Genomic DNA, 24,239 nt, shown 5'->3' with positions numbered 1-24,239 from the left:
ACATCGGTTTCCTTACATCACTAAAACTTCGCTCATAACAAAAGAAGTGACCTCTAGTTCTTAAATTTGGTTGACTTCTTTTGTATCTGTATTGTCTGAAACATCTCTTGGCATTTGACAATACCACTTTTTACTTGAAAGAAAGTAGAGAATGATCCCCGTATCTGAGGGTTATTGTGAATAAATTTTTGAAAGATCTTTGTAAATTAAGAATTCCAGTATGCCATTTACCCTAAACTATAAACTTCTTGAAGAAGTACACATTAGTCCCACATATAAAAAAATTATACCAATGAACTTTAAATATAAATGTAACTGGATATATATATGTATATATCCAGTCATATATAATACATAATATCTAGTAAAATATAACATGCAATTATAAAATATTAAATTATACGTCTAATAATTATTACATATACAATTATACATACATCATATATACAAATAAATCAGCACTATGCCTACCTCTATTCTAGGTTTGTGGCAGTCTCTAATCAAACCTGATGGATTCCTCGTGATTCCTGTGAAGTACCTTTGCATTGTCATCAGCTGAGTACAGCCTTTTGACACTGCTACCTTTTTTCATTGTCACGCCAAATCACTCATAAGAATTCAGAAGCTCAAACATCACAGCAGGCAACATCTCCCATTCTGGGCCCCAGACTAAATAAATACCTGTTGACTTAACTTCTTGCGTCTGTGCTGCATTTGGTGATATAGTGAACTTAATAAAATGGCTGTCTTGTACAGTCTCATACTCAGCCCACGCCCACCATAGCCCTGCACTTTCCCTTGGCAGTATGTCTAGAGTCTATGATTAGTAATCAGTGTGTGCACATGCCATCCCTCTGCCCCATCATGCTAGAATTGCTACCTTATTTTCTTTATCTGTCTTGGTCAGACTCTTCCTCTTTCCTGAAATAGCTCTGTTTTACATCCACTAGAACAACCTCATATTCTGACCATGGCAGAATGCTCTAATTTTACCACGCTGGGGAGATGGCTCAGTGGTTAAGAGCACTCACTGTTCTCCTAGAGGTCCCGAGTTCAAATCCCAGCAATCACATGGTAGCTCACAACCATCTGTTATGGGATCTGATGCCCTCTTCTGGTGTGTCTGAGGACAGCTACAGTGTACTTATATATGATAAATAAATAAATCTTTAATAATTTTATAATTTCCATGGCTTCTGCATAAAATTTACATGCACACATGAACATGAATGCACACACTATCACAATAAACTACATATGACATGATAGTTGCCAAAGCTTTTTTAACGGTGGTAAAATATACATTATACAAAAATCATCATTGTTCTTAAAGTATTCAGTGCAGTTGAGCTCATTCCCATGGCTGTTCCCTACAGTGTTCTTATGACTAGAAAGTGGTGCTTTCACTGCGAACCTATGGGGCTAGGGAGATAGCTCAGTGGATGAGAATGCTTGCTATACGAACAAGAAGGTCAAGGTTAAAATCTCTAGTGTGCAGACAAAAGTTGAGTATTGCCCTGGATGCCTGTAACCCAAGCTTATCAAACTTTGATAGGCATGCCCTGGTTTAATTCTATAATTCTGAGTACTGGGATGAGTGGCTTTCTTTCATTTTCTTTTTAATAATTTATCTTTGGTCATGTACTTTGTTCATTTTTCATTGTTTTTGTGGCAAGACATTTACTATAACTTAGTTGCATAAATCTCTTTTCATTTTGCTTCCTTCCATTTTTCCTAAGCTTAGCAGTCTACTCATCGGTGGAGAGCCAACTCAGTGGTTCAGAGTGCTTGCTGCTCTTGTAAGTTGAGTTCCTAGTATGTACTTCAGGAGGTTCACAGTCATCAGTAACTCCAGCTCCAGGGGATCCAGTGCCCTTTTCTGGACTCCATGGACTCCTAAACATACATGGAACAGACTTACACATAAATAAACAAATAAAATCAATCTTTTTTTTGAGACAGGGTTTCTCTGTGTAGCTCAGGCTGTCCTGGAACTCACTCTGTAGACCAGCCTGGCTTCAAACTCAGAAATGGTCTGCCTCAGCCTCCTGAATGCTGGGATTAAAGGCACGAGCCACCACTACCCAGCAAATAAATCAATTTTAAAAAAGAAATTTTATTTATTAAATAAAGTTTAAAACTTGTTCAGTAAATTTTTTAAAGATGAGATTCTTGATTCTAGTTTAGTAATAATCTAAATCATAGTAATAAAATGTAACTAGATTTATCTTTAGCAGAAGAGTGAATTATAAACTGTGCATTCACTAGGACAGTGTGCATTCACTGGGACAGTGCATTCACTGGGACAGTGTGCATTCACTTGAATAGTGTGCATTCACTAGGATTGTGTGTATTCACTGGGACAGTGTGTATTCACTGGGACAGTGTGCATTCACTTGAATAGTGTGCATTCACTAGGATTGTGTGTATTCACTGGGACAGTGTGTATTCACTGGTATAGTTTCGTTCACTGGAATAGTGTGTATTCACTGGGACAGTGTGTATTCACTGGGACACTGCATTCACTAGGACAGTGTGCATTCACTGGGACACTGCATTCACTGGGACAGTGTGTATTCACTGGGACACTGCATTCACTGGGACAATGTGCATTCACTGGGACAGTGTGCATTCACTAGGATATGGTGCATTCAATGTCCCCTCAGTTCTTGTGTTGTTTAGGTTTTTGTCAACATGACACAAGCCAGAGTCATCTGAGAAGAGAAAAATTCAACTGAGAAAATGCTCCTAACAAATTTGTTTCTTGCAAGCCTTTGGGGTATTTTTGTTTTACTTGATGGTTTGTTGCTCACTTTGGCTACTTTGTGGGTTCATCTTTCTTCCACACTTCGCCACCACTTTTTCCCACCCTTTCAACTCCTTAATACTAGATAAGTGAGAGAAAAGGATGGAGAAGAAAGGAAAGAGATCCCTGAATAAAGGTGTCAGAAGTGGGTGATATTGTCATTGTTAGATTGTGTCCTGCTGATTAGGGGCATCGAATTCTTTGGGGCGAGTTTGATCTTCACCATCAGGATATCTAATTTCTTCTTGCTTCTTTTTTTGTGCCTGACTACTTAACAAACCACGACAACAGCAACCAACAGCAACCCACAACCTGCCAACCAACAGCCCAACAACAACCCACCACCTCTCAGGGATCTGACACTCATTTATCTTCTGAATTCCAAACATCACAAAATTTGGCCCCTGCTAGAGCAGCAAATCATAGTCTTCTTCTGTCTTCTGTAGATCATCTGAAGCAGCCCGTATTCTATACCAAGGAGTAAAACAAAAACATTCCATTCCTATAATTCTCTCTCTCTCTCTCTCTCTCTCTCTCTCTCTCTCTCTCTCTCTCTCTCTGTGTGTGTGTGTGCGTCGTGTGTGTGTGTGTGTGTGTGTTAAAGAAACCAAATTCCAAAATTGTCATAACAATGACTGGTGCGTGGGGAATGAGTTCTGAGCAGCCAAAGGAAGAGAAACTCTTCACAGATGGATTCTGGGATGTGCACCCATCTTTACTAGTGGCTTTGAAAGACAGTGATCAGGCCATGCTCGGCGGAGTGCACTGCCTATGCTAACACTGGAGAGATTGAAGCATGAAGATTTTGAATTCTAGACCAACTTGAGTCTCAGGGCTGTGAGATTGTTGCCTTAGAATAAAAGCCACCCCCTTCCAGTGGACAGAACCTCAAATGACCTGGTCATTCCCAGGTCTAGAAAGAGACTTAGACAGACTACTTTACATGTAGAATTTATTTAGAGTGCTTGCCTGACCATCTTTCTTTCCTAGACTAAAAGATGCTTAAGGATTGTTCAATAATGAAAGAAATCTGTGGTAGAAGCATGTGGGTGCACATAAACCAATGGAATGAAGTTTTTAAACTCTTGGTGTTACATGGCAAGCTCCACCGGGAAGCAGTGCAAGAGAAAAGACACTAACATTTTCAATGACAGTTTGATATCACCCAGACTTAGCCATCTGTCAGCCCAGTGTGGCCATAATGCGTACAAGACAGACATGGCCTTGGAAGCAGAGGCGGAGGTTACCCATGAGAAAACCACTGCCGTGAACAAATGCTCAGCTCAGCAGCCACAAAGTTTAAGGTGGTGCCCACAAGGTGGCGCAATTCATAAGGAGACCAAGTACCAACTTAGTGGCTAACTGACTGACTACCTGATCCCTTCAATCCTAGAAACCAAAGCCATATATTATCACAACAGCAGATGTATTTGAGATATGGGTGTGTCTTTTGGACCTGCAGGCCTGGTTAAGACTTTAAAGGATCTCCTAGTATTCATATCTTCCGGCAATAAAGCTCACACAAAACCTGCTTGCCAAGGGTACTCTCGTGACAGCAAAAGAGATGCACAAGTTGGCCTATGCCCATGCATTCCACCCCTTATCACATTCCATGCCCCCCAAAAGATAGTACAGCATTGCAGGGTTTGCTGAGTGCCGAGCCAAGCCAACGTACTAGTTAACGATCCTTTAGCAGTCAATGTATACATTAAACCACGGCCTCATATTTAACATGGTGTCTCTCATAGGAAGAATACACAGGGCTGGGAACAAACAAGGGATACAGGCGTGAATGACTATACTTACCCTCCCTCCCAATGATCAGCTCCGGAGTTCTAGGCTCCCCGTTCTTATACTCTGTGGAGTTTGATAGAGGACTTGGTCCCCAAAGGTACCACATTTCCACCAGGGGTACACTAAGAATCCTCTTGAGCCAGGAGTGGTGTGTCCCACGTCTGTATTTTTAGCACTCAGGACAGAGCAAAGAGGATCCCTGTAGGTTTGAGGACATCCTAGTCTGCATAGTAAGGACCACGTCAGCCACCGCTACATTGTGATACTGGCACCCAGCATCAGAGTAACAGTATCAACAAAATCCCATTCAACAAAGGAAAACTTAAGCTGTTCCTGGTGCACACAGGTCTCTTTGTGTCTAGACACCAGGAAGAAAGAAGTGCAGCCTTGGTCTTGGCAAGGGTAATTGGCTTCCATGACTCAGGTGAAACCAGAGCTCCTGTAATCACAGTGGGGGATGAAGAGTATGTGTGCAATCATGTGACTGCTTGAGTGCCTGTTTCCACAGGAAAGAAATAGAGATAGCAACTTTGAGCTGAGAATGGAAGCCAGGACTTCAGCTCATACCTGGAAGAGACTGTGGGTTATACAGTCAGATGAGCCACCGAAGTCACAGAGGTCAAGCTCAGAGGGAAGGGGGTAGGGAATTAATGAAGAAGAGATCAACTGTGGCCTCGACATGAATGACAATGTCTGAGTTAGATAACTCCCTTTTGGAAGTATGAATGGCAATGTCTGAACTAGTGAGGTTTCCCCCAGTAAGTCCCTCTTGGGAGGTTTTTCTCAGGAAGAAGAGGTCTGGGGGAATTTCGGAAGAACTACTTTTGGAATATCTATTTGGAAGCAGTTCAAAGGGGTACAAGCTGAGAACCAGAAGAAATAGATGAGTCTTCCAGACACCTCCTGCATGGAAGATCTCGCCAGTGAAAAGTGCCAGAAAACACCGGCCAGCAAGCACTTGTCAGATCCCTTCCTGTCGGCATCAGCTACAGAGAACTAGTCTACCAAAGGGCCTGGCGTCCCTGAGCAGCGCCTCTGACTGAACAAGGTGTGGTGTAATCGCCCAGTGTTCCTCTGAGGCAGACAAAGCGCCCTACAGGCAGACAAAGGCCTTTTGAACCCACACAGAGGTCCCATTTCTCGCTCTCCTCGCACGGGTTTCTCTCTTTTTGCCACGGTCATGGATGCCTGACAGGAGTCTTGATCCTAGAGAACGAACGCAGAAGGGCAGCATTTCAGCTGCTACAGATCTCTCCTCAATCTTAAGCCAAAGAGTGTAATTTTATTTATCAAATGACACAAAAGAGGAAAAAAAAATCCCTTTCATGGTACTTTCTGTGTCCCTTGGAAAACAGATTCGAATCGGGGCGTTGTCTGGGCCAAGATGGAGCAATCCTCTCAGCTATTTACTGGGGAGGCTGGTTTTTTTTTTTTTTTTTTTTTTTTTTTTTTTTTTGTTTCAGTTACCGTAAAACTCTGGCTATTAGCCAAATCCTCTAACAGTTCAAAAGTACAAAGCTCTTTAGGAGGCTTTTCCTTTTTAAATATTTTTTCAGGGGTTAAACATTAAATGTCCGGAGCGTACCTGGAATGGAGACGGGTCTCCCGTGGAGACGCAGCCCCGCACACCTCCAGCATGAAGCTCGCTCTGCTTATTCTGCTACTCTTGAATCCTCACTTGAGTTCTTCCAAGGTGAGTGGTGCGAGTTTTATGAGAAGTCTTTCCACGAGACATTTTAAAGACTATAAAAATATAGGAAAATTCTCAAAAGACACGATTTAGATGTAAATATTACATTAGGTCAGTTGTTAAGAATACAAATGCACAGTAGCAGATAATCTATATTTGTATCTTGGTTAAAGGAGTTTAAGGAAATATTTTTATGTGCCTGTACATGTGCATAGACATTGGGTTGAACAAGGACTTCGTTGATTCATTGCCATAATTTACTGTTCTATTAAATCAATAAATCATCATGCTTCTACGCGTGATGTGATAGTGATAGGGGATTGATAGGACGGATTCTTCTTCCTATTCTTTTAAGTAAATTGTAGGAAGGTAATTAAATATGTCAGAGGGAGAACAATAAGCAAGATGTAAATTACCTCTGAAAATGCAAAACAGGGGGACTATTCCGGGATCATTAAGATCTTCTTTACTTGCAATGGTGTCCCAGCCTTCTGAACCCATTATACACTGAAAGCCTTGTTAAGTGGGAAACATAGTAGTGTAACTGAACTTCACAGTGTAGCCTACGCGAATTTATTCATGCTCAAAGCACATTACTCTGAAGTTGGGCAAACTCACTCAATAAAAACCCATTTTTATGAAGCACTGATTATATGGAGTTTGCTGAATATTGTTCTGAGTACTGGGCATTTTGTACCCACGTCAGGGCATCAAACCGCCATGTCTAGGTATCCTGGGGAGAGGATATTTCTCACCCAATGATCGTGTATGTGGCTGATGGGAAGAGGATGCCGTCACATATCACTAGTCCAAGAAAGATCAAAATTGGTAGTATAGTTTTCTCCTAAATATGTGTCATTTAGACGCTATTGTACAGAAAAGGATTGTAAAATATCTCTATACAGCTACTTGCCAAAATGGCAAAAATACCAGATGGCAAAGAACTGCAGTGAGAGGAGAGATCACCCAAAGCTGAGAGGTCAGGGAGAGGCAAGCGAGATTAACACTGGACCATGGTTCTGGGTTTGATTTGATATTTGGTGAGAATGATCTGCTACAGCCCTTTCAGGCAGACAGGGGAGCAGGTATTTTAACTATGACTCGCTCCCCTCCCCCCCCCCCGGGTAAATAAATCGATCCCATCAGAGAGACCCATATTGCACCTTTGTTGTGCAATATGGTGGTCACAGAGACAGCAGATTGCCAGAAACAGCTTGTTCACACTTCAGCCAACTGGAGACGACAGGGGGCCTAGTCTTGCCTCTGAGAAAGGCTCTGAGCTAGTCACAGCTGAGGGTTGCAGCAGGCAACTGGAGGTTAGGAAACACTTGGTCTACACATGCGTAATCAAATGCCTCCCACAGTTACCAGCCAGCCCACGCATCTGAGGCTGAACCGCAGCAAAGAACTTAAATCTGGAGTGGCTTGGGGTTTGTGTCATCTCCTAGAGTCTCCTCAGGGTAAGGTCCTCTTGCCCTTGCCTTTCCTCATTTCTCATTGCTTAGAGACTCGGGGGAAGGACTGATTTTGAGCTTCTTCCTACTAGACCAGGGTGTAGACTTGAGTTAGAGGTGAAACTGCCTGGAACTATTTGGAGGTAAGTGGAACTGGAATCCACTTGGAGCTATTCGGGTAGTGAGTCTATTAGAAGACCGTCCATCCCCATTGAGTAAGCAATAGGAGCACACACAGTGGCTCACCCAAGGCTCATTGTTCATTCATCGCATACTTAGCTTCGGTAGACTATCCTGACCAGTGATCTGAGATCAATCAGGAGTTCACCCCCTCATTTAGAGAAATCAATATCTAGAGTTTGAAGCCAACCAAAGCTTGGGTGGTTTCAGCCCTGGTGTTTTCCAAAGCACGGTGTCCTTTTCTTGTAATGTCCCTATAGATGGGGTATGGTAGAGTCATAACTTTTGCAAGGTACATCTAACTCATATGTGGTGATGGCTCTGTGGCTTGACGTCTTTCAGTCCCACCAAGGAGCTGGCCATCACCGAGTCTAGCCCAGGGATAACGGAGCTGATCTCGATGCTGACTTTTCCTAAACTCATAAAGACCCAGGCTGTAAGGCAGAAGCTGTACAGGAGACCATCTGTAGGATGCTAGAAGCAGCCTTATTGTGCACCAGTGAGGCTGCTTCTCAGTGATTATGCACACCTGACGTCCGTCGCTTTCAAGTCCCCTCCAAGTCCCTCATTTCATAGGGGCTCAGTTGTACCATCTGTGTGGATGCCCTCTGCAAGAAAGACAACTGGCAAGGCCTGGGCCCAAGTCAAAGTGGTTTCCAGACAAACTGAAGTGTTTTTTTAAGAGTATTTGTTTTTCAAAAAAAATTGTCCAAGTTAATCAACTTATAAGGAGAAAAGTTTTGTTTTGGACCAAAGTTTTGGGTATCTTAGTCTCTCGTTGTCAGGAGCTGCTGTTTCGGGCCTGTGACCTCACGGTACTTCACAGCAGGACTGTGTGGGAGAGGAGACCCATTCACTTTATGAAGCCCAGAAAACGAAAAGACAGGAATAGATAGCAGTCCTGACATCTCCTTTAAAAGTATTGACTTGAGTCCTGTGACATCACTTCCTTCTACGAGGTCCCATTTAAAAGTTTCCTGTCACGCTATAAGCTGGGAAGCCAGGCTTCAGCACGCGGGTCTTTAGATCCAAACAGAGAATATGACTCCTCTCTCCCAGCTGGCCAGTGGAAAGAGGTCACCGAGAAGTACAGAATTCCTGATGGAAACCTGAGCCATCAAATACTTCTCGACTTTACTTCTGCCATGAAGGCTCTCCCGTTGTTGCTTTGTCACAGCCTGAACTTCAGCGAGGTTTTAACAGTTTCAGAAACCCCTTCAGACTCACAGGACAAAGCGTTTACCCAACCACAGCATCCACAAACACCACTGAGTACATCCAATCACAGTGACTCTGGGCGTCACAGTAAAGTCATTCTGCCAAAAAATGCCGATATTCTCCAGCTCTGGTGCCTCTGCACTAAGCTCCTTTTATGTGAGGGGAGCCCCTTGGGTTGCTTTTGGCAGGTGCCTATGAATGCCTTAGTCACCTTTTGAACAGTCCTGTGATGTTATTCTTTACCACGAGAGTAACATAGTGTGTGCTCTGGTGTGTTTGACTTATCACATCCTTCATAACAGGTTCATGGATGGGGACTTCATTGTCTGTTATATAAGAGACCCAACCCTCATTGGGTCTGGGAGTAGGGAGAACTTCAGTCAAACCCCCATTTGTTAGAACGTTCTTGTGTGTGCTGTGTGTGGTCTATACATGTGTACTCACCCATTTGAGCATATTGTGTGCAGACAGCTGAGTGAGTGGATGAGTCACTCCAGCCGTCTTATCCTAACAGTCCTGCCACCGTAGGACATTCACAGTTGGGGGTGGTCCTACAGAACAAGAACTTTTAAGGATCAGTACCTGGTGATATCATGTGAAACAACATGGAATTTACGGTCCAGTGAAGACCCTCCATCTGGGAAAGGATGGGAGAGCACAGAAGATGCTTTTTCAGGAAGTCGTTGGTGTTGGTGTTGGTGGTCATGGTGCTGGTGGTGCTGGGAATCAAATCCAGGGCCTAGCACAGGCTAGACACATGCTGTAACACCAAACTACATGCCAACCCCCACAGATCAATTTGGAAAGAGAGAGACTGTTAGATACTTAAGAGAAAGAAATTGAACATGCTAGTTCAGATTTATCAGACGCTGTCCTGGAGTCGGTGGTTATTGTCAGTGGCAACAGATATCAAGTTACCTGCCTGGTCAAGGATGTAATCGAACAAATCAGAAAGCCAAGTCAATGGCCAGGCCAGGGAGGACCTAGGTTCCCCCGTTGCTGCTTCTTCGGATTTCACAAATATTGTCTAAGAACGCTCCCTAAGGGCATAGGAAGATTTCGAAATGGGTAAAGTGCTTTCTGTGCAAGCAAGAATGCCTGCCTGACTTTGGGATCCTAGTCCCAATATGAAAGCCAGACATGACAAGAGACCCTGTCTCAAAAGGAGAGCGAGCGACTGAAGAAGATACATGAAGCTTGCATTCGGTTCTCCCAATGTCACATGCAAGTTCTTTAGTGTGTGTGACTGTTTTCAGGATGACCTTGTGATTGTATGGAAGAACAAAATGTATCTCTGAGATTCAGAACTATAAGTCAACTGAAATTTCTAGTCTGGATGGTGAACTGTGGTTTGACACCACTGGGTCAGTCTCTTCCATACTCTGGCTAATGTCCCCAGTCTTGGCTTTTGTATTAGTAAAACTGGATGCTAAGTGGGATAACTGAGATTATATACAGGAAAGGTAGCCAGTAGACATTCAATACAGTTCTTAGTATGTTATTTCAGTGGCTATGGCCTCAAATTCGGAACTCTTGGTGTGAGACAAATGTAAATGTTTATGTAGCTTCCCTTTTGCCCCATCCCAGACTCCCATCCACTCACATGTCCAGTCTTACCTCTTAAAGGTTTCTCAGGGCTGGAGAGATGGCTCAGTGTTAAGAGCACTGACTGCTCTTCCAGAGGTCCTGAGTTCAAATCCCAGCAACCACAGGGTGGCTCACAACCATTTGTAATGGGATCCGATGCCCTCTTCTGGTGTGTCTGAAGACAGTTACAGTGTACTCATATACATACAATAAACACATCTTTGGAAAAAAAAAAGGTTTCTTTAGTTTGTTTCAGCTTAGAGGACACAAGTCTGTCAGATGTCCATTCTTCAGACTTGCTCTGCACAGATTCCAGTAAATCTCATCCCAACAATTGAATAGTACATTCAGCACATGCAGGAAATAATTCTTTTAGTATGCGTTTCTCATTTGACAGTCTAAGAAATAAGAAAATAATATTTTTTGAGGTTTCTCTTGAATCTTTGTCTTTCCAGAAAGTTTGGGAAGCTTATATTAAATAAGAAAGATCCAACAGTGTGTCTCTCCTCATCCCAGTCACCGGGGCTCCGTGAAGAAAGCTCGCAGGAACAGTGGGGTCAGCATGGGCTGCAGGATTCAGTCTTGATCATGAACACTAAGCCTTGCCTTTGGTGAACCTCTCATTTTCTACTGTGTGGATTTGAATAGGAACAGCCCCCATAGATTTGTGTGTTTGAATATGCTTGGCCCATAGGGAGCTGCACTATTAGGAGGTATGGCCTTATTGGAGAAGGTGTGGCCTTGTTGGAAGAAGTGTGTCATTGTGGAGGCAGGCTTTGAGGTGTTGTAAATGCTCAAGCTATGCCCAGTGTTTTCCCAGTCCCCTTCTGCAGCCTGCGAATCAACATGCAGAACTCTCATCTCCTTCTCTAGCACCATGTCTGACTGACCGTTTCCCACCATGATGATAATGGACCAAACCTCTGAAACTGTAAGCCAGCCCCAATTAAATGTTGTCCTTTATAAGAGTTGGTTTTGGTCGTGGTGTCTGTTTACAGCAATGAAACTCTAAGACATCTATCCTCTTCAAGAATTCTATGCAGGGCAAGGATACAAAGCTCACAAACTCTGAGTGCTTAACGCTCTTCTGGAGTTCGGTTCCCGGTACCCACATCAGGCGGTGCACAATCACCTGTAACTCCAGCTCCAGGGCATCAGATGCCCTGTCCTGGCCTCCACAGGCATCTGCATTCATGTGCACACATACACAACTCCATGTACACATACACACAACTCCATGTACACATTCACACACCTACATGTACACATACACAGGATTAAAAATAAAATAAAATAAAATGCTTAAAAGTTCTATGTAGGTGGGGCATCCCTTTTCCTTTAATAGTCCGTGTGCTTGCAGAAGGTACATTGCATTGTTTCTGGAGTAGTGCCCCACCCAGTTTGGAGCAGGGCGTTCTATCTTAGGTCTGGTATTCCTTGTGGCGTGTCACGCAATGGCGTTTAAACCCATGCACCATCTATTTTCATCTTTTGATGCTCCTTCCTTTCTTAAACACGGCCCTTGCTCCTGCAAGTGATCTAGGCAGCTTTGCACTTAACAATGTGAGTCGCTAGAGCTCCACCTACCTCTTGCTACTTATTTTTCTTTCTCTTTTTCTTCCCCCGGGGCTGGGGACCAACCCAGGACCTTGCGCTTCCTAGGCAAGCACTCTACCACTGAGCCAAATCCCCAACCCCTCTTGCTACTTATTTTGTGTATTTGGAATACTCTGGCCAATTATGGCTAGCCTTGGTTGTCAACTTGACATACCTGGGAAGAGGAACCCCCAGTTGAAGAACTGCCTCTGATAAATTGGTCTCTATTCCTGCACAAACATCATGACCAAGAAGCAAGGTGGGGAGGAAAGGGTTTATTCAGCTTACACTTCCACATTGCTGTTCATCACCAAAGGAAGTCAGGACTGAACTCAAGCAAGTCAGGAAGCAGGAGCTGATGCAGAGGCCATGGAGGGATGTTTCTTACTGGCTTGCTTCCCCTGGCTTGCTCAGCTTGCTCTCTTATAGAACCCAAGACCACCAGCCCAGGGATGGCACCACCCACAATGGGCTGGGTCCTCCCCGCCTTGATGACTAATTGAGAAAATGCCTTACAGCTGGGTCTCATGGAGGCATTTCTCTCTCTCTCTCTCTCTCTTTTTTTTTTCTTTTTCTTTTTTTCGGAGCTGGGGACTGAACCCAGGGCCTTGCATTTGCTAGGCAAGCGCTCTACCACTGAGCTAAATCCCCAACCCTCATGGAGGCATTTCTCAACTGAGGCTCCTTTCTCTGTAATAACTCCAGCTTGTGTCAAGTTGACACACAAAACTAGCCAGTACAGTGAGGCCTTGTCTTGATTGATGATTGATGGGGAAGGGCCCACTGCATTGTGGGAAGTGCCATCCCTTAGGCAGGTGTGCCTGCGCTGTTAAAAGAAATGTAACTGAGCAAGCCAATAGGAAGTGGTTGTTCGCCATGGTCTGTGAGTCAGTTCTCTAGGATCCTGCCTTGAGTTCCTGACTTGGCTTATCCTCAGTGCTAGACTGCAATCTGTAAGCCAAGGTGTTGGATCGTGTTTTATCACAGGAAAAGAAACCAAACTAGAACACTAGTGAAAGTTAGCTTCGTCATTTCAAAGCTTCTGCTGTCCCTGGATCAATAGCTATGTAGGATCTATTTGCTTTAACAGTTCTAAGAATTCTTTAGGGACCTCACTGTGTTCTTATTTATCTGTTTAAGCTGCTTTGCCTTGAGACTTGTATTAACTATTTCTCTGATGCTGCAATAAAACACCGTAACCATCGATGCAGTGTTGTACACCTTTAATCCCAGCACCTGGGAGACAGGCAAGCAGATCTTTGTGAGTTCGAGGTCAGCTTCATCTACGTAAGAGTTCCAGGATAGCCAAAACTACATACTGAGCCCTGTCTCGCAATCAAACAGACAAGCAAACAACAGTCACGACAAAGGCAATTATAGAAGAAGGAGTTCATCGGGGCTAACAGTTCCCAAGGGAAAGAACTCCATGATGTTAGAGTAGAGGAATGGCAACAGGAGTTTAGTCGATCGTGTTTTATCACAGGAAAAGAAACCAAACCAGGCATAACGAGTTTGGATATGGCAGCAGGAGCAGGAGGCTCAGATTTCACACCCTGAAGCACAAGCATGAAAGAGAGAAAACCTCTGTTGAGAAAAATGGAGTAATACCGTCCAGTACTAACACTGTTTATTATCTATAAGTACACTGTAGCTGTCTTCTGACACACCAGAAGAGAGCATCAGATCTCATTACAGATGGTTGGGAGCCACCATGTGGTTGCTGGGATTTGAACTCAGGACCTCTGGAAGAGCAGTCAGTGCTCCTAACCACTGAGCCATCTCTCCAGCCCGACACTGTTTATTCTTTAGAGTTGTGATTGCACACCCAGGCGCACGTCTGCTGGATGGAAGGAGCATTTGTGGGAAACGTGCATTGTTAAGAAATAAATAATACAGCAGTGAGACCCAGGGAACAAGCTAAACTGCTATAGAACCATTAGATGCAAATTACAGTGGTGGGGGGGCAGACTGGAGAGCAAATGATGTCGTCTTATATATACTGCTCACTCTGATCTGGATAACCACAAAAACTAACTAGGCCAGTGATTTTCTTTATAATCTCCGAGGCAAAATAATAAAGTTGATTTCAAAACAGTATTTTCTATTTTTTGAAACAATTAGAGATAAGTGTGCAGGATCCCCCCTTCTTGCCCACACTGTGCAGCCGTCTTCCCACCAGCTCCAACTGCATTCTAGGAAAGGAAGGATATTTGTTCTTAAAAATAATAAGAAAAAGATCCCAACCAAAATTGATAAAGACATTATTGAATTTCCTATGTAATTTGAAATGATTCGTTATTAAGGACTGATAAACATCCTACTTTTCAACCTAGGCGGAGCATTTGCTTGGTTTGAAGGTGGGAGTGTCTAACCCATCACTTTCCATCAGAAGCAGGGTTGGCACCTAAGGATAGGGCAAGCTGAACAGACCAATGGAGCCAATAAAAAAAGTGCAGTTGAAGACCACAGTGAGAGGAATTACGTTATAGTGCACCCAACATTCTTCCATTGGGAAGGATCTGATATGGATGTTTATTACTCTTGGGATCCAAGTCACTCATCCAGAAAAAGAAACAAAGCTTTGTATTGCTGCTGCTGCTTCTGCTTCTTATTGTTCTTCTTCTCCTCTTCCCTTCCTCTTCATCCTCCTTCTCCCCCTCTTACTCTCCCTCCTCCTCTTCCCCTTCCTCTTCATCCTCCTTCTCCCCCTTCCTCCTCCTCCTCATTCTCTTCCTCCTCTTTCTGTTTAATATTTCTTTTTTTTTTTTTTAATCCTTAGTGGTTTTCTAGGAAATCATTCTGGCTTGGGGAAAATGTCATAGTAATTAAGTCACTTCAACATCCCATATATAAATTTATTTAGTATACAAATCTGTAGATTGGACAGGGCCAGGCTGGTCCCTGATGTGCTCAGCTGCAAAGGGCAGCTAAGCCCAGAGTCCAAGTGTACCCAACTACACCTTGCCCCCAGGGAGAGGCACAGCTAAGGAATGAAATGAGAATGAAATGTGCCTCATGTCACAACTGTCACTGCGTCACTATTTGCACAAGACCTGGAACGTTTATTTATGCCTTCTCCTGTAGCTTTCTATTTCTTACCTGTTAGCCCCTCTGTGGTCTGTTCCTCCATCAAGTTAAGGATCAGAGGCCCAGCAGTTTGCAGTCCGTGAGATTTATTTCAGTAAATATTGCTCATAAGCAGACATAGCTAACAAAATCAAAACCTCTCCAGAGAGGAAGCAACATTTGCCCCCTTCCCAGGAGTCTGAAGAGTCCAAAGCATTTGTCCTTCTTGGACCTGGCACAATGCATTTAGCCTGCTGGGTCATTTAAATGACAGCAGGGTTGAGACTGGAACCATTGAATTTATAGAAAAGAAAGATTGCTTAGCTCATCCCCAAGGACTATGCAGTCACCTTCCAGAGAGGTACAATGCCTCAGAAAGTTTTTTTTGCAGTTAGGGAATAAAATATAGCAAACTAGTGTGTTCCAGCTTTCATGGCCCATCATACGTGCTGTCTGGGCTTCTGGTGATATAGCTCTTCTTGGTGGTCCTTTGAGTCGTTTCTGTTTCTGTAAGTAACCCCTCACCAGTACTTCTGTAAGTAACTCCCAGTAAAACCCGTTGGCTCAGGAAATTGGACTTTGGGGGTAAGCTCACTTTGGTCTGTCCTTGGTTCCCAGTCTGGGCTGAGTAGATGTTTGTTTACATTTTTGTCCTTTCAGGAATAATGACACACAACACAAAGTTATACTAATAATTGCTTAAAATGTTTAAGAATGTGTTTGTAAGATACATAAATTTATTCCTTTATAATCTCATTGCTATACAAATAAATACATTCTGAATTTTAAAATTTAAACACATAAACACCTTAATAATTCAAAAATTAGTCTTTTGTCACTCATCTTTATATTTTTGAAAATAATTTTTTAAAGATTTATTTATGTTATGTATGTGAGTACACTGTCACTGTCTTCAGACACACCAGAAGAGCCATCAGATCTCATTACAGATGGTTGTGGGCTACCATGTGGTTTCTGGGAATTGAACTCAGGACCTCTGGAAGAGCAGTCAGTGTTCTTAACCACTGAGCCATCTCTCTAGCCCTTGAACATAATTTTATTTTAATGGCATATCAATAAAAATACATTATTCAAGAACATGGAGAATAAACTCATAGGGAGAGATTGGTCATCAATGGAATTTTTATTGTTGTTTTTCAAGACAGGGTTTCTCTGCGTAACCCTGACTGCCCTAGGACTAATTCTGTAGACCAGGCTAACCTTGAACTCACAGAGATCTGCCTGCCTCTGCCTCTCAAGTGCTAGAATCAAAGGTGTTGCACCACTGCCCAGCCATTAATGAAATTTGATATGTGTACGTCCAATGGTGGTGCTGGAGGAGGGAAAGCGTCATCCATCACTCCCCATGAAACCCACCTTGACCTCCCGCATGGATGAAAGTACTGGATCCTGTCTCACCTTGCCCAATAATTTTCAAAGCCTTCATCACACTGCACTCTCGCTGCCTCTGTTTCCCCAGGTTCAGAGCTAGCCAGTGACCGCTCATCTACAGCACTCAGTGCTGTTCACTCCAGGGTCAGGACTGCTGGCTCAACCAAATACATATTGTGCAGCCATGCTTCTCCTAGCTCCAGCCTGTTTGCCCTGGCCTTCCTAGGAAGACATGCTCCACCCTGATTCTCCTAAAATACCATGTTGTCTTTGCAGCACATTTACTGCACACACCCTCTGCCTCGTATAACACTGATCTGTTGTATACTGTACATCCCTATCTCGTTATCATCATCATCGGAGAATCAAGCCCTTAAAAGACAGAGACTGTCCCACTCATCCTAGCATCGTTTTACATTTACTAGTAGGTCATTAAACAGTTTTGCATTTAGTAACAGAATTAATAAACGACAAGGATCAAATTCATCCCGTGAGACTGTATTTAGCCTCTACTTTGTTACTCTGTACCATGGCACCGGGATTCACACTTTTATCTCAGCCTCTTTATAGTCGCTCAATTAATTGTGTTCCTGGAACCTGGCAACCCTTAGTGACATTGCTTCTAATCCTTCGAACGAAACTTCAAGGAGCAGGAGCTATCACCCTCACTGTCCAGATGAGAACACTCAGGTTTCAGGAGAATAACCTGCCTAAAACTGGGGCCGGGAGTCAGGCTGTCTGATTCACAAAGCCGTACCCTCACCTGTGCTGCTGGCTAAGTGCGTTTTGTTCTGTTCCTTCACTTCCTCACATTCTGAGAGCACAGAAAACATTCATTTGTTATTCCCTCTTCACAGAACACACCAGCCTCAGGTCAGCCTCAGGAGGATCTGGTAGAGCAGAAATGCTTACTGAAAAACTACACGCATCACTCCTGTGACAAAGTCTTCTGCCAGCCATGGCAGAAATGTATCGAGGGAACCTGTGCCTGCAAACTCCCTTACCAGTGTCCAAAGGCCGGGACCCCCGTGTGCGCCACTAATGGAAGAGGCTACCCGACATACTGTCACCTGAAGAGTTTCGAATGTCTTCACCCGGAGATAAAGTTCTCGAATAATGGAACATGCACAGCTGAAGGTAGGAAAGACATGCGCGAGCAAACCACCCGAACAAGAGGGCAGCGATATGCCATCCTTTCAGCCACAAAATGCTTTTGCTGTGAAATATTCTAATGACAACTTAAAATTCTTTAGACCAGGGCTTCTTAAACTTTGTTCCATTTGTGACCCCCTTTTCACTCAGGAAATTTTTAAGTGACTCTGAAAATATCCCAGGTGTGGGGATAAGGGGCCGCTTCAGACTGAACACAGCAGCTGACTATGATTAGCCTCGCGCTCTCACAGAGGCGTGGTTTGCCAGCTGCAGAGAGTTTCTGTGATTGGGTGATGTTTGGAATTCTGGGAACTTTTCAGAGATTATATAAGTACTAGGGCCCAGAATGGTTGTCGGTCGTTGCGGGCGGAGGGGGAGGGGTTGGGTGTGGTTTGCCAGTAGTCATGCTCAAAGAAGAAACAAAAGAAAAAAATAGATTCAGGGCTCCCCCACTCATCCTTCTTTCTCTCCAATATTGTAATAAGGGATGGACACTAGAGGGATAAAGGGTAGGAAAAGAACTTAAAAAGTAGCCAGGACACATGGATGTACCTATTTTTACATGTGTTAAATCTTGCCTGAATATTTGACACTGTAGAACACAATCGTCAGTGCTTTTCCAATATTTTGATTTTAGAGTCCATCAGTGCTGAGAATTTTGCTTCACGTAAATACATAGTACAACGTGACAGAAGGATGTTTACAACCATTTCAGAAATTGTTGGAAACTCTGTCCTGATCTCAAGCCAAAATTCACCTAATTAAAAAAAATATATACCACTGAAGTCAGGAACTCAAACAGCAATTTTTTTTTTTAAATCAAACATTCTAACACAATCCAATCCAAAAACGGGCACCAATCGAAGGCTCATTTGTGCTGAAAAATGATGGCAGGGAAATTCTAGAGGTCGTTGTTTCCTATAATTAAACCATTATGATTCTGTACGAGCAAAAAGCTTTGTACACATGGGGGTAGGGGGAGGTAGGGACAGTAGTCTTGGATCTGAGCCAAAGTACTCTGGCAGCGTTCATTCACACTGCATGGCATGACACATGCTCAGTGAAGTGTTGTGTGTTGGGAACCCTGGCTGTTGGGAACCCTGGCTGCAGTGACGTCACGTGAGCTGCAGCGACGTCACGTGAGCCGCGGTGACATCACGTGAGCTGCAGTGAAGTCAACGTGAAGCAACATGGCTATGCACTGCCAGAAACACCTTACATTCATTACACATTTTTCTTTTTTTTTTTTTTTTTAAAGAGACGGCTACACTAGCCCTGGATGTCCTAGAACTCTCTTTGTAGCCTAGGCTTGCCTTAAACTCATAAAGATCTACCCACCTCTGCCTTCTGATCACTGGAATTAATCCAGCCTCACCACCAGCTACCTATAACTTTGATTTCTAATTAACTGTTGTTTGTGCTTTCAAGAACCTTTTACCAACTTTTGCCACCTATGATCAATCAAACAACCCTATGTAGGGTCATGACCCATCGTTTATAAGCTGCTTTTAGATAGTAGTGATTGAAGTAATAACCGGGGGTCGTGGGAACATAGCCTTTCCTTGAGTCAGGTGGTTCCAAGGTGGCGCTGAGCCCATGGGGATCTCCCTACTCTTGCTTCTGCTTGATTAAAGGGATTAGTCGCTAGGCCATCCACTCAGTATTCAGTGAAAAGGTCTTGCTATGAGGGGGCTGGAGCCATGGCTTAGCGGTTAAGAGAGCTCCTTGTTTTTCCAGAGCACCAGAATTTGGACTCCCAAGTACCAGTGTTGGGTGGCTTACAATTGCCTGTAACTTCTGTGCAGGAGACTCGAAACCCTTTTATAGCCTCTGCTGGTGTACACACACACACACACACACACACACACACACACACACACACACAGAGAGGGGGGGGACAGACAGACAGACAGACTCTGGATCTGGCATAAGGTTTTGAATCCCCCCATCCAGAGGCACACGCCTCTTCCAACAAGGCCACACCTCCTGCCCAAACAGTTCCACCAATTAGAGACCACCATTTAAATATATGAACCTATGGGGCCGTTAACATTCAAACCACCACAGTTAGTAAAGCAAATTCCAATTCACCACTTGAGTAAATAAGTAGTGTCTTGGATTGAAGTCAGTGTAGCCATCTTTTAAGGATTGCTGTGAGAATTAGCTCTCATGAAATAATAGCGTATCATTTGCTAAAATCATTATGACATTCAAAGTTCATTTGAAATTTGGTATTTTAATAAAGATACGTGGAAAGGAGAGAAAACATATACTGAAATACTGTTTGTTTGTTTGTTCTTTTATTACAGAAAAGTTTAATGTTTCCTTAATTTATGGAAGCACAGACACAGAGGGAATCGTTCAAGTTAAACTCGTGGACCAAGATGAGAAAATGTTCATATGTAAAAATAGCTGGAGCACGGTGGAAGCCAACGTGGCCTGCTTCGACCTCGGATTTCCACTGTGAGTGATTGTCTCAGAGCAGTTCCCTCACAACAGTTCACCTCCAACGGTTTTCTTTTTGACCGCTTAATCTCTCTACAGAGTCTGCCTGATCTGTAACCTGAGAGTGCGACTACCCACCTCACAGCACGGAGGTGGAAAATGAATGTCCCGGGTTAGCTAGCACTCAGCGCCCTGCGAACACAGGGCACCTGCCAATGGAATCCTGTGGAGACTCTCACGCCTCACATACATTTCTGGCTGTGTGTTTCTCTGTATCTAGAATGGCGTCTACTTTTTCTGATCTTACGTTGTTTATTTAGGCCCCTCCCTCTCTTTCTTTGTCAGCCTCGACGAGGTGTCTTTGATTAGTCTTATTTTTGTACTTGCAGATGCTCTTGTCTACATCCTTGCTCTGTGCGGTCTTTACCTAGATCCCTTTTTCCTATTTAATTCCCCTCTTGTATTGTTATTAGTCGTTACTGAAGGAGTCCGCGCTGGGATGGAGCCTAAGCCTCGTGCCCATGAAGGAGTTCAGCCCTAGACCTGCTTTGACTCGTTTACTCACCCCTTGAGTTGAATGCTTAACTCAAACCATTTGCAGTTTCTCTTACTTTACTAACAGAGGTATCTAAGGTGCAGCTCCCTCTGGGAATGCTTCATCTGCACTCTACTGGTTTCTGTCAGTGACACTTTATTTATGGTTCAATTCAGAACATATCCGAATTTCCCAGCACCATTTCCTTTCGGATGCAGTTTTGAAGTTTCTTCTATGCTTTACAAATGAATACATTCATAATGAATAGTTAATTGCTTCTAATTAACTATTGCTTATTGATTTCCTAGTTAACTGCATTGTTGTAAATTGTCCCTCTATGGTTATCACCCTTAAAAATTTGTTGAAATTTGATTTTTTATTTTAAATACTTATATTCAGAGGCTTATGAAATAGATATCTGTTATAATAAGCAAGTCGTATATCTTTCCCTTTCTTTTCTTTAAATCTATTCATATATATACATATATATGTGTATGTATATATATCCCTAGTCTTTGAGAATTTCATACAAGTCATAATATTTTTTGGTCACATCCATCCACATTATCTCTGCTCCTCCTTCTCCCTAACATTTCCTCCCTCCCAACTCCACATATTTCCATTTTTCTTTTCTTTTTCCCCCCTCTCCTGTTTTTATAACCCATTGAGTCCTTTCAATGCTGACAGTATATGCATGGGTGGAGAGCCACTCACCGAACCATGAATAGTGGCCACACCCCCAAGGAAAAATGACCCTCCCCAGGGTAGTTATCAATTGCCAAGCTCCTCAGAGGGAGCCAGGCCTCACTGAGTCTCTCCCCACCCACTTGGGATTTTGTTGTTTTTGCTGTCTTGAACTTGTGTAGATGTCATGCAGGGAAGCAAGCTGCATGAGTTCATGGGTGGGCCTTTTCTGACTTGGGTGAGCTGCGGCATACTTCTGATAGTTTTTGTAGCCAGCAAACCTGTCATTTCCACGAAGTAGTGAAGTCTTGGTCTCTAATTCCTTGGTATTTTTTCCCATACACTGCATGAGTTAAAGGACAGACTTCTCTGATTTCAGCCAGTGAGGCTTGTTGGTATCTAATATATCTTCTTTGCTTTGTTTTTGAAGCAGGGTCTCATGTAGTCCAGGCTGGCCTCAAACTCACCATGGAGCCAAGGATGACCTTCAGCACATGACCTCTGGTGACCACCTCCAAAAGTGCTTTGATTATAGGCCTGTGCCACCACACCTCGCTGATGCAGTGTTGGAAATGAAACCCAATGCTTTATGCATGCTCGACAACACATGACCAACCACCCACAGCCCAGCCCATTTATCATATTTTGTATAATTTTACATGCCCCAGTGCCTTTTTTTTATTTTTATGACTATTCTGTATCTTCATTGTAGACTCAGAAACTAGAAATACCCTCTTGTTTTCTCTTTTTGCCTTTCACTCTAGTTAGTCTACTACTTGTGTTAAATTAGCACTTTTTGCTATTTCCATTTCTGACACATCTTTGCTCAACTTTCCGTTTTGACCCATTTTCCCCTCAAGAGAAGCTGGAAGCAACCGAATGTCCCAGAAAAACATCTTGCTGTGAGTCGTTGTTTCTGGGCTGTTGGGAGACCGAGAAAGGTTCTTGCCACACAGTTTGAACAAACTGAGAAGTCAAAGAATGGTATTATATGACTTACTTCCTGCATTGCACTGGCAAAATCTGTCTAGGAGAGAAACTTCACAACAGAAAACACGTATTTTGCCTCTCGGTTCCAGAGGCCTCCCTCTGTGATGACCGGTCCATTGTTTCTAGGTCTGAGGTGAGGCAGGTTGTCATGGTGATAGAAACGTGTAGTGTAGGATTCTCATGGTGGACAAGAAACAAACAGACCTAAGGGGGCCAGAGACGGGATGTGGCCCCCAAGTATATGCCCCACTGACCTACTTCCTCTAATGAGACTGTACCCACTTGACATACCAAACAAGACTATCGTATTATGAACTCGCCGAGGGATTAAATCATTCATTAGGTCAGAGCCATCATGAACTAGATCTCTCTGGAAACGTTGCTTATCACAGACACAGCCAGCAGTTTGCTGTCCTAAAGAGAATGTCAAAATTGACAACAAAACTCAATCTCCAAAGAGACGCCAAAATACAGCCTTAAAACTATCGAGGTTCAATCAAAGGTATAGTTTATTGTAAAAGCAAAATGAAACAGAGTTCAAACAAGTTGACCTCCCAAGTCTCCCCCTCCACACTTTTTTAAATTGGTTATTTTATTTATTTACATTTCAAATGTTATCTCCCTTCCCAGGTTCCCCTCTGTGAAGTCCCCATCCTATCCCCCTCCCCCTGCTTCTATCCCCTACCCACTCACCCACTCTTCCCTCACCTCTCCAGCATCCCCCTAGGCTGGGGCATCGAGCCTCCACAGGACCAAGGGCCTCCCCTCCCATTGATGCCTGACAATGCCATCCTCTGCTGCATATGCATCTGGAGCCATGGGTTCCTCCATGTGTTCTCTTTGGTTGGTGGTTTAGCCACTGGGAGCTCTGGGGTGTCAAGTTAGTTGATATTGTTCTTCCTATGGAGGTTGCAAACCCCTCAACTCCTTCAGTCCTTCCCCTAACTCCTCCATTAGGGACCCTGTGCTCAGTCCAATGGTTGGCTGTGAGCATCCATGTCTATATTGGTCAGGCTCTGGCAAAACATCTCTAGAATCAGCTATGTCAGGCTCCTGTCAGCAAGCACTTCTTGGCATCCGCAATAATGTCTGGGTTTGGTGGCTGTATGTGTATGGGTTGGATTCCTCCAGTCTCTGCTTCACTCCTTGTCCCTGTGTTTCCTTATATAGGAGCAATTCTGGGTTAAAATTTTTTAGATGGGTGGGTGGTCCAATCCCTCTACTGGGGGCTGTGCCTGACCTCTGGATATGATCTTAAGCAATAATGAGATCAACCATGTAAGGATTCCAAAACAGGAGCAGGGGTCAAGACCCCTCAAAAGATAAGCTATTATCTGTACTGACATTTACTGATGTATACTTCCAGAATCCTCTGATCAAGGCAACAGACTGTCTTTTTGAAGGAACAGAATGACACAAGAAGGAGAAGCCAGGAATGACCTTCTCTGATGGGAGGGAAACATCAAAATAAAAGGCAGCACTCCTCCTTAATAAAATCGGAATAGCAATAGTCCTCGAATGTTTGCTGTGTTTTCAACCCTGACTGGTGGGCTGAAAAAGATTAGTTACTCTTTACAATACCCCAGAGGTGTTCAGGCTCAAGTGAAGATCTTAAGGCAGAGAGAAGGACCATGTTAGTGTCTTCTACAA

General features: G+C 43.5%; 1 protein-coding gene across 1 annotated transcript in view; it reads left to right on the top strand.

Annotated features, from left to right (window-relative positions):
* The first annotated feature begins 6,141 nt into the window (after positions 1 to 6,141).
* Cfi (complement factor I) overlaps positions 6,142 to 24,239 on the top strand; it is a 35,240-nt gene continuing 17,142 nt past the window's right edge. The window contains exons 1-3 of the mRNA XM_032896627.1: positions 6,142 to 6,293; positions 17,641 to 17,920; positions 20,245 to 20,398. Coding sequence (XP_032752518.1) covers positions 6,171 to 6,293; positions 17,641 to 17,920; positions 20,245 to 20,398 — 557 coding nt within the window. The 5' untranslated portion in view covers positions 6,142 to 6,170. The remainder of the gene's footprint in view (positions 6,294 to 17,640; positions 17,921 to 20,244; positions 20,399 to 24,239) is intronic.

Source organism: Rattus rattus, chromosome 3 (assembly GCF_011064425.1).
Source record: "Rattus rattus isolate New Zealand chromosome 3, Rrattus_CSIRO_v1, whole genome shotgun sequence".
Taxonomy (NCBI): Eukaryota; Metazoa; Chordata; class Mammalia; order Rodentia; family Muridae; genus Rattus; species Rattus rattus.
Note: the sequence above shows the minus strand (reverse complement) of the source record. Positions and strands in the feature narration are given on the sequence as shown.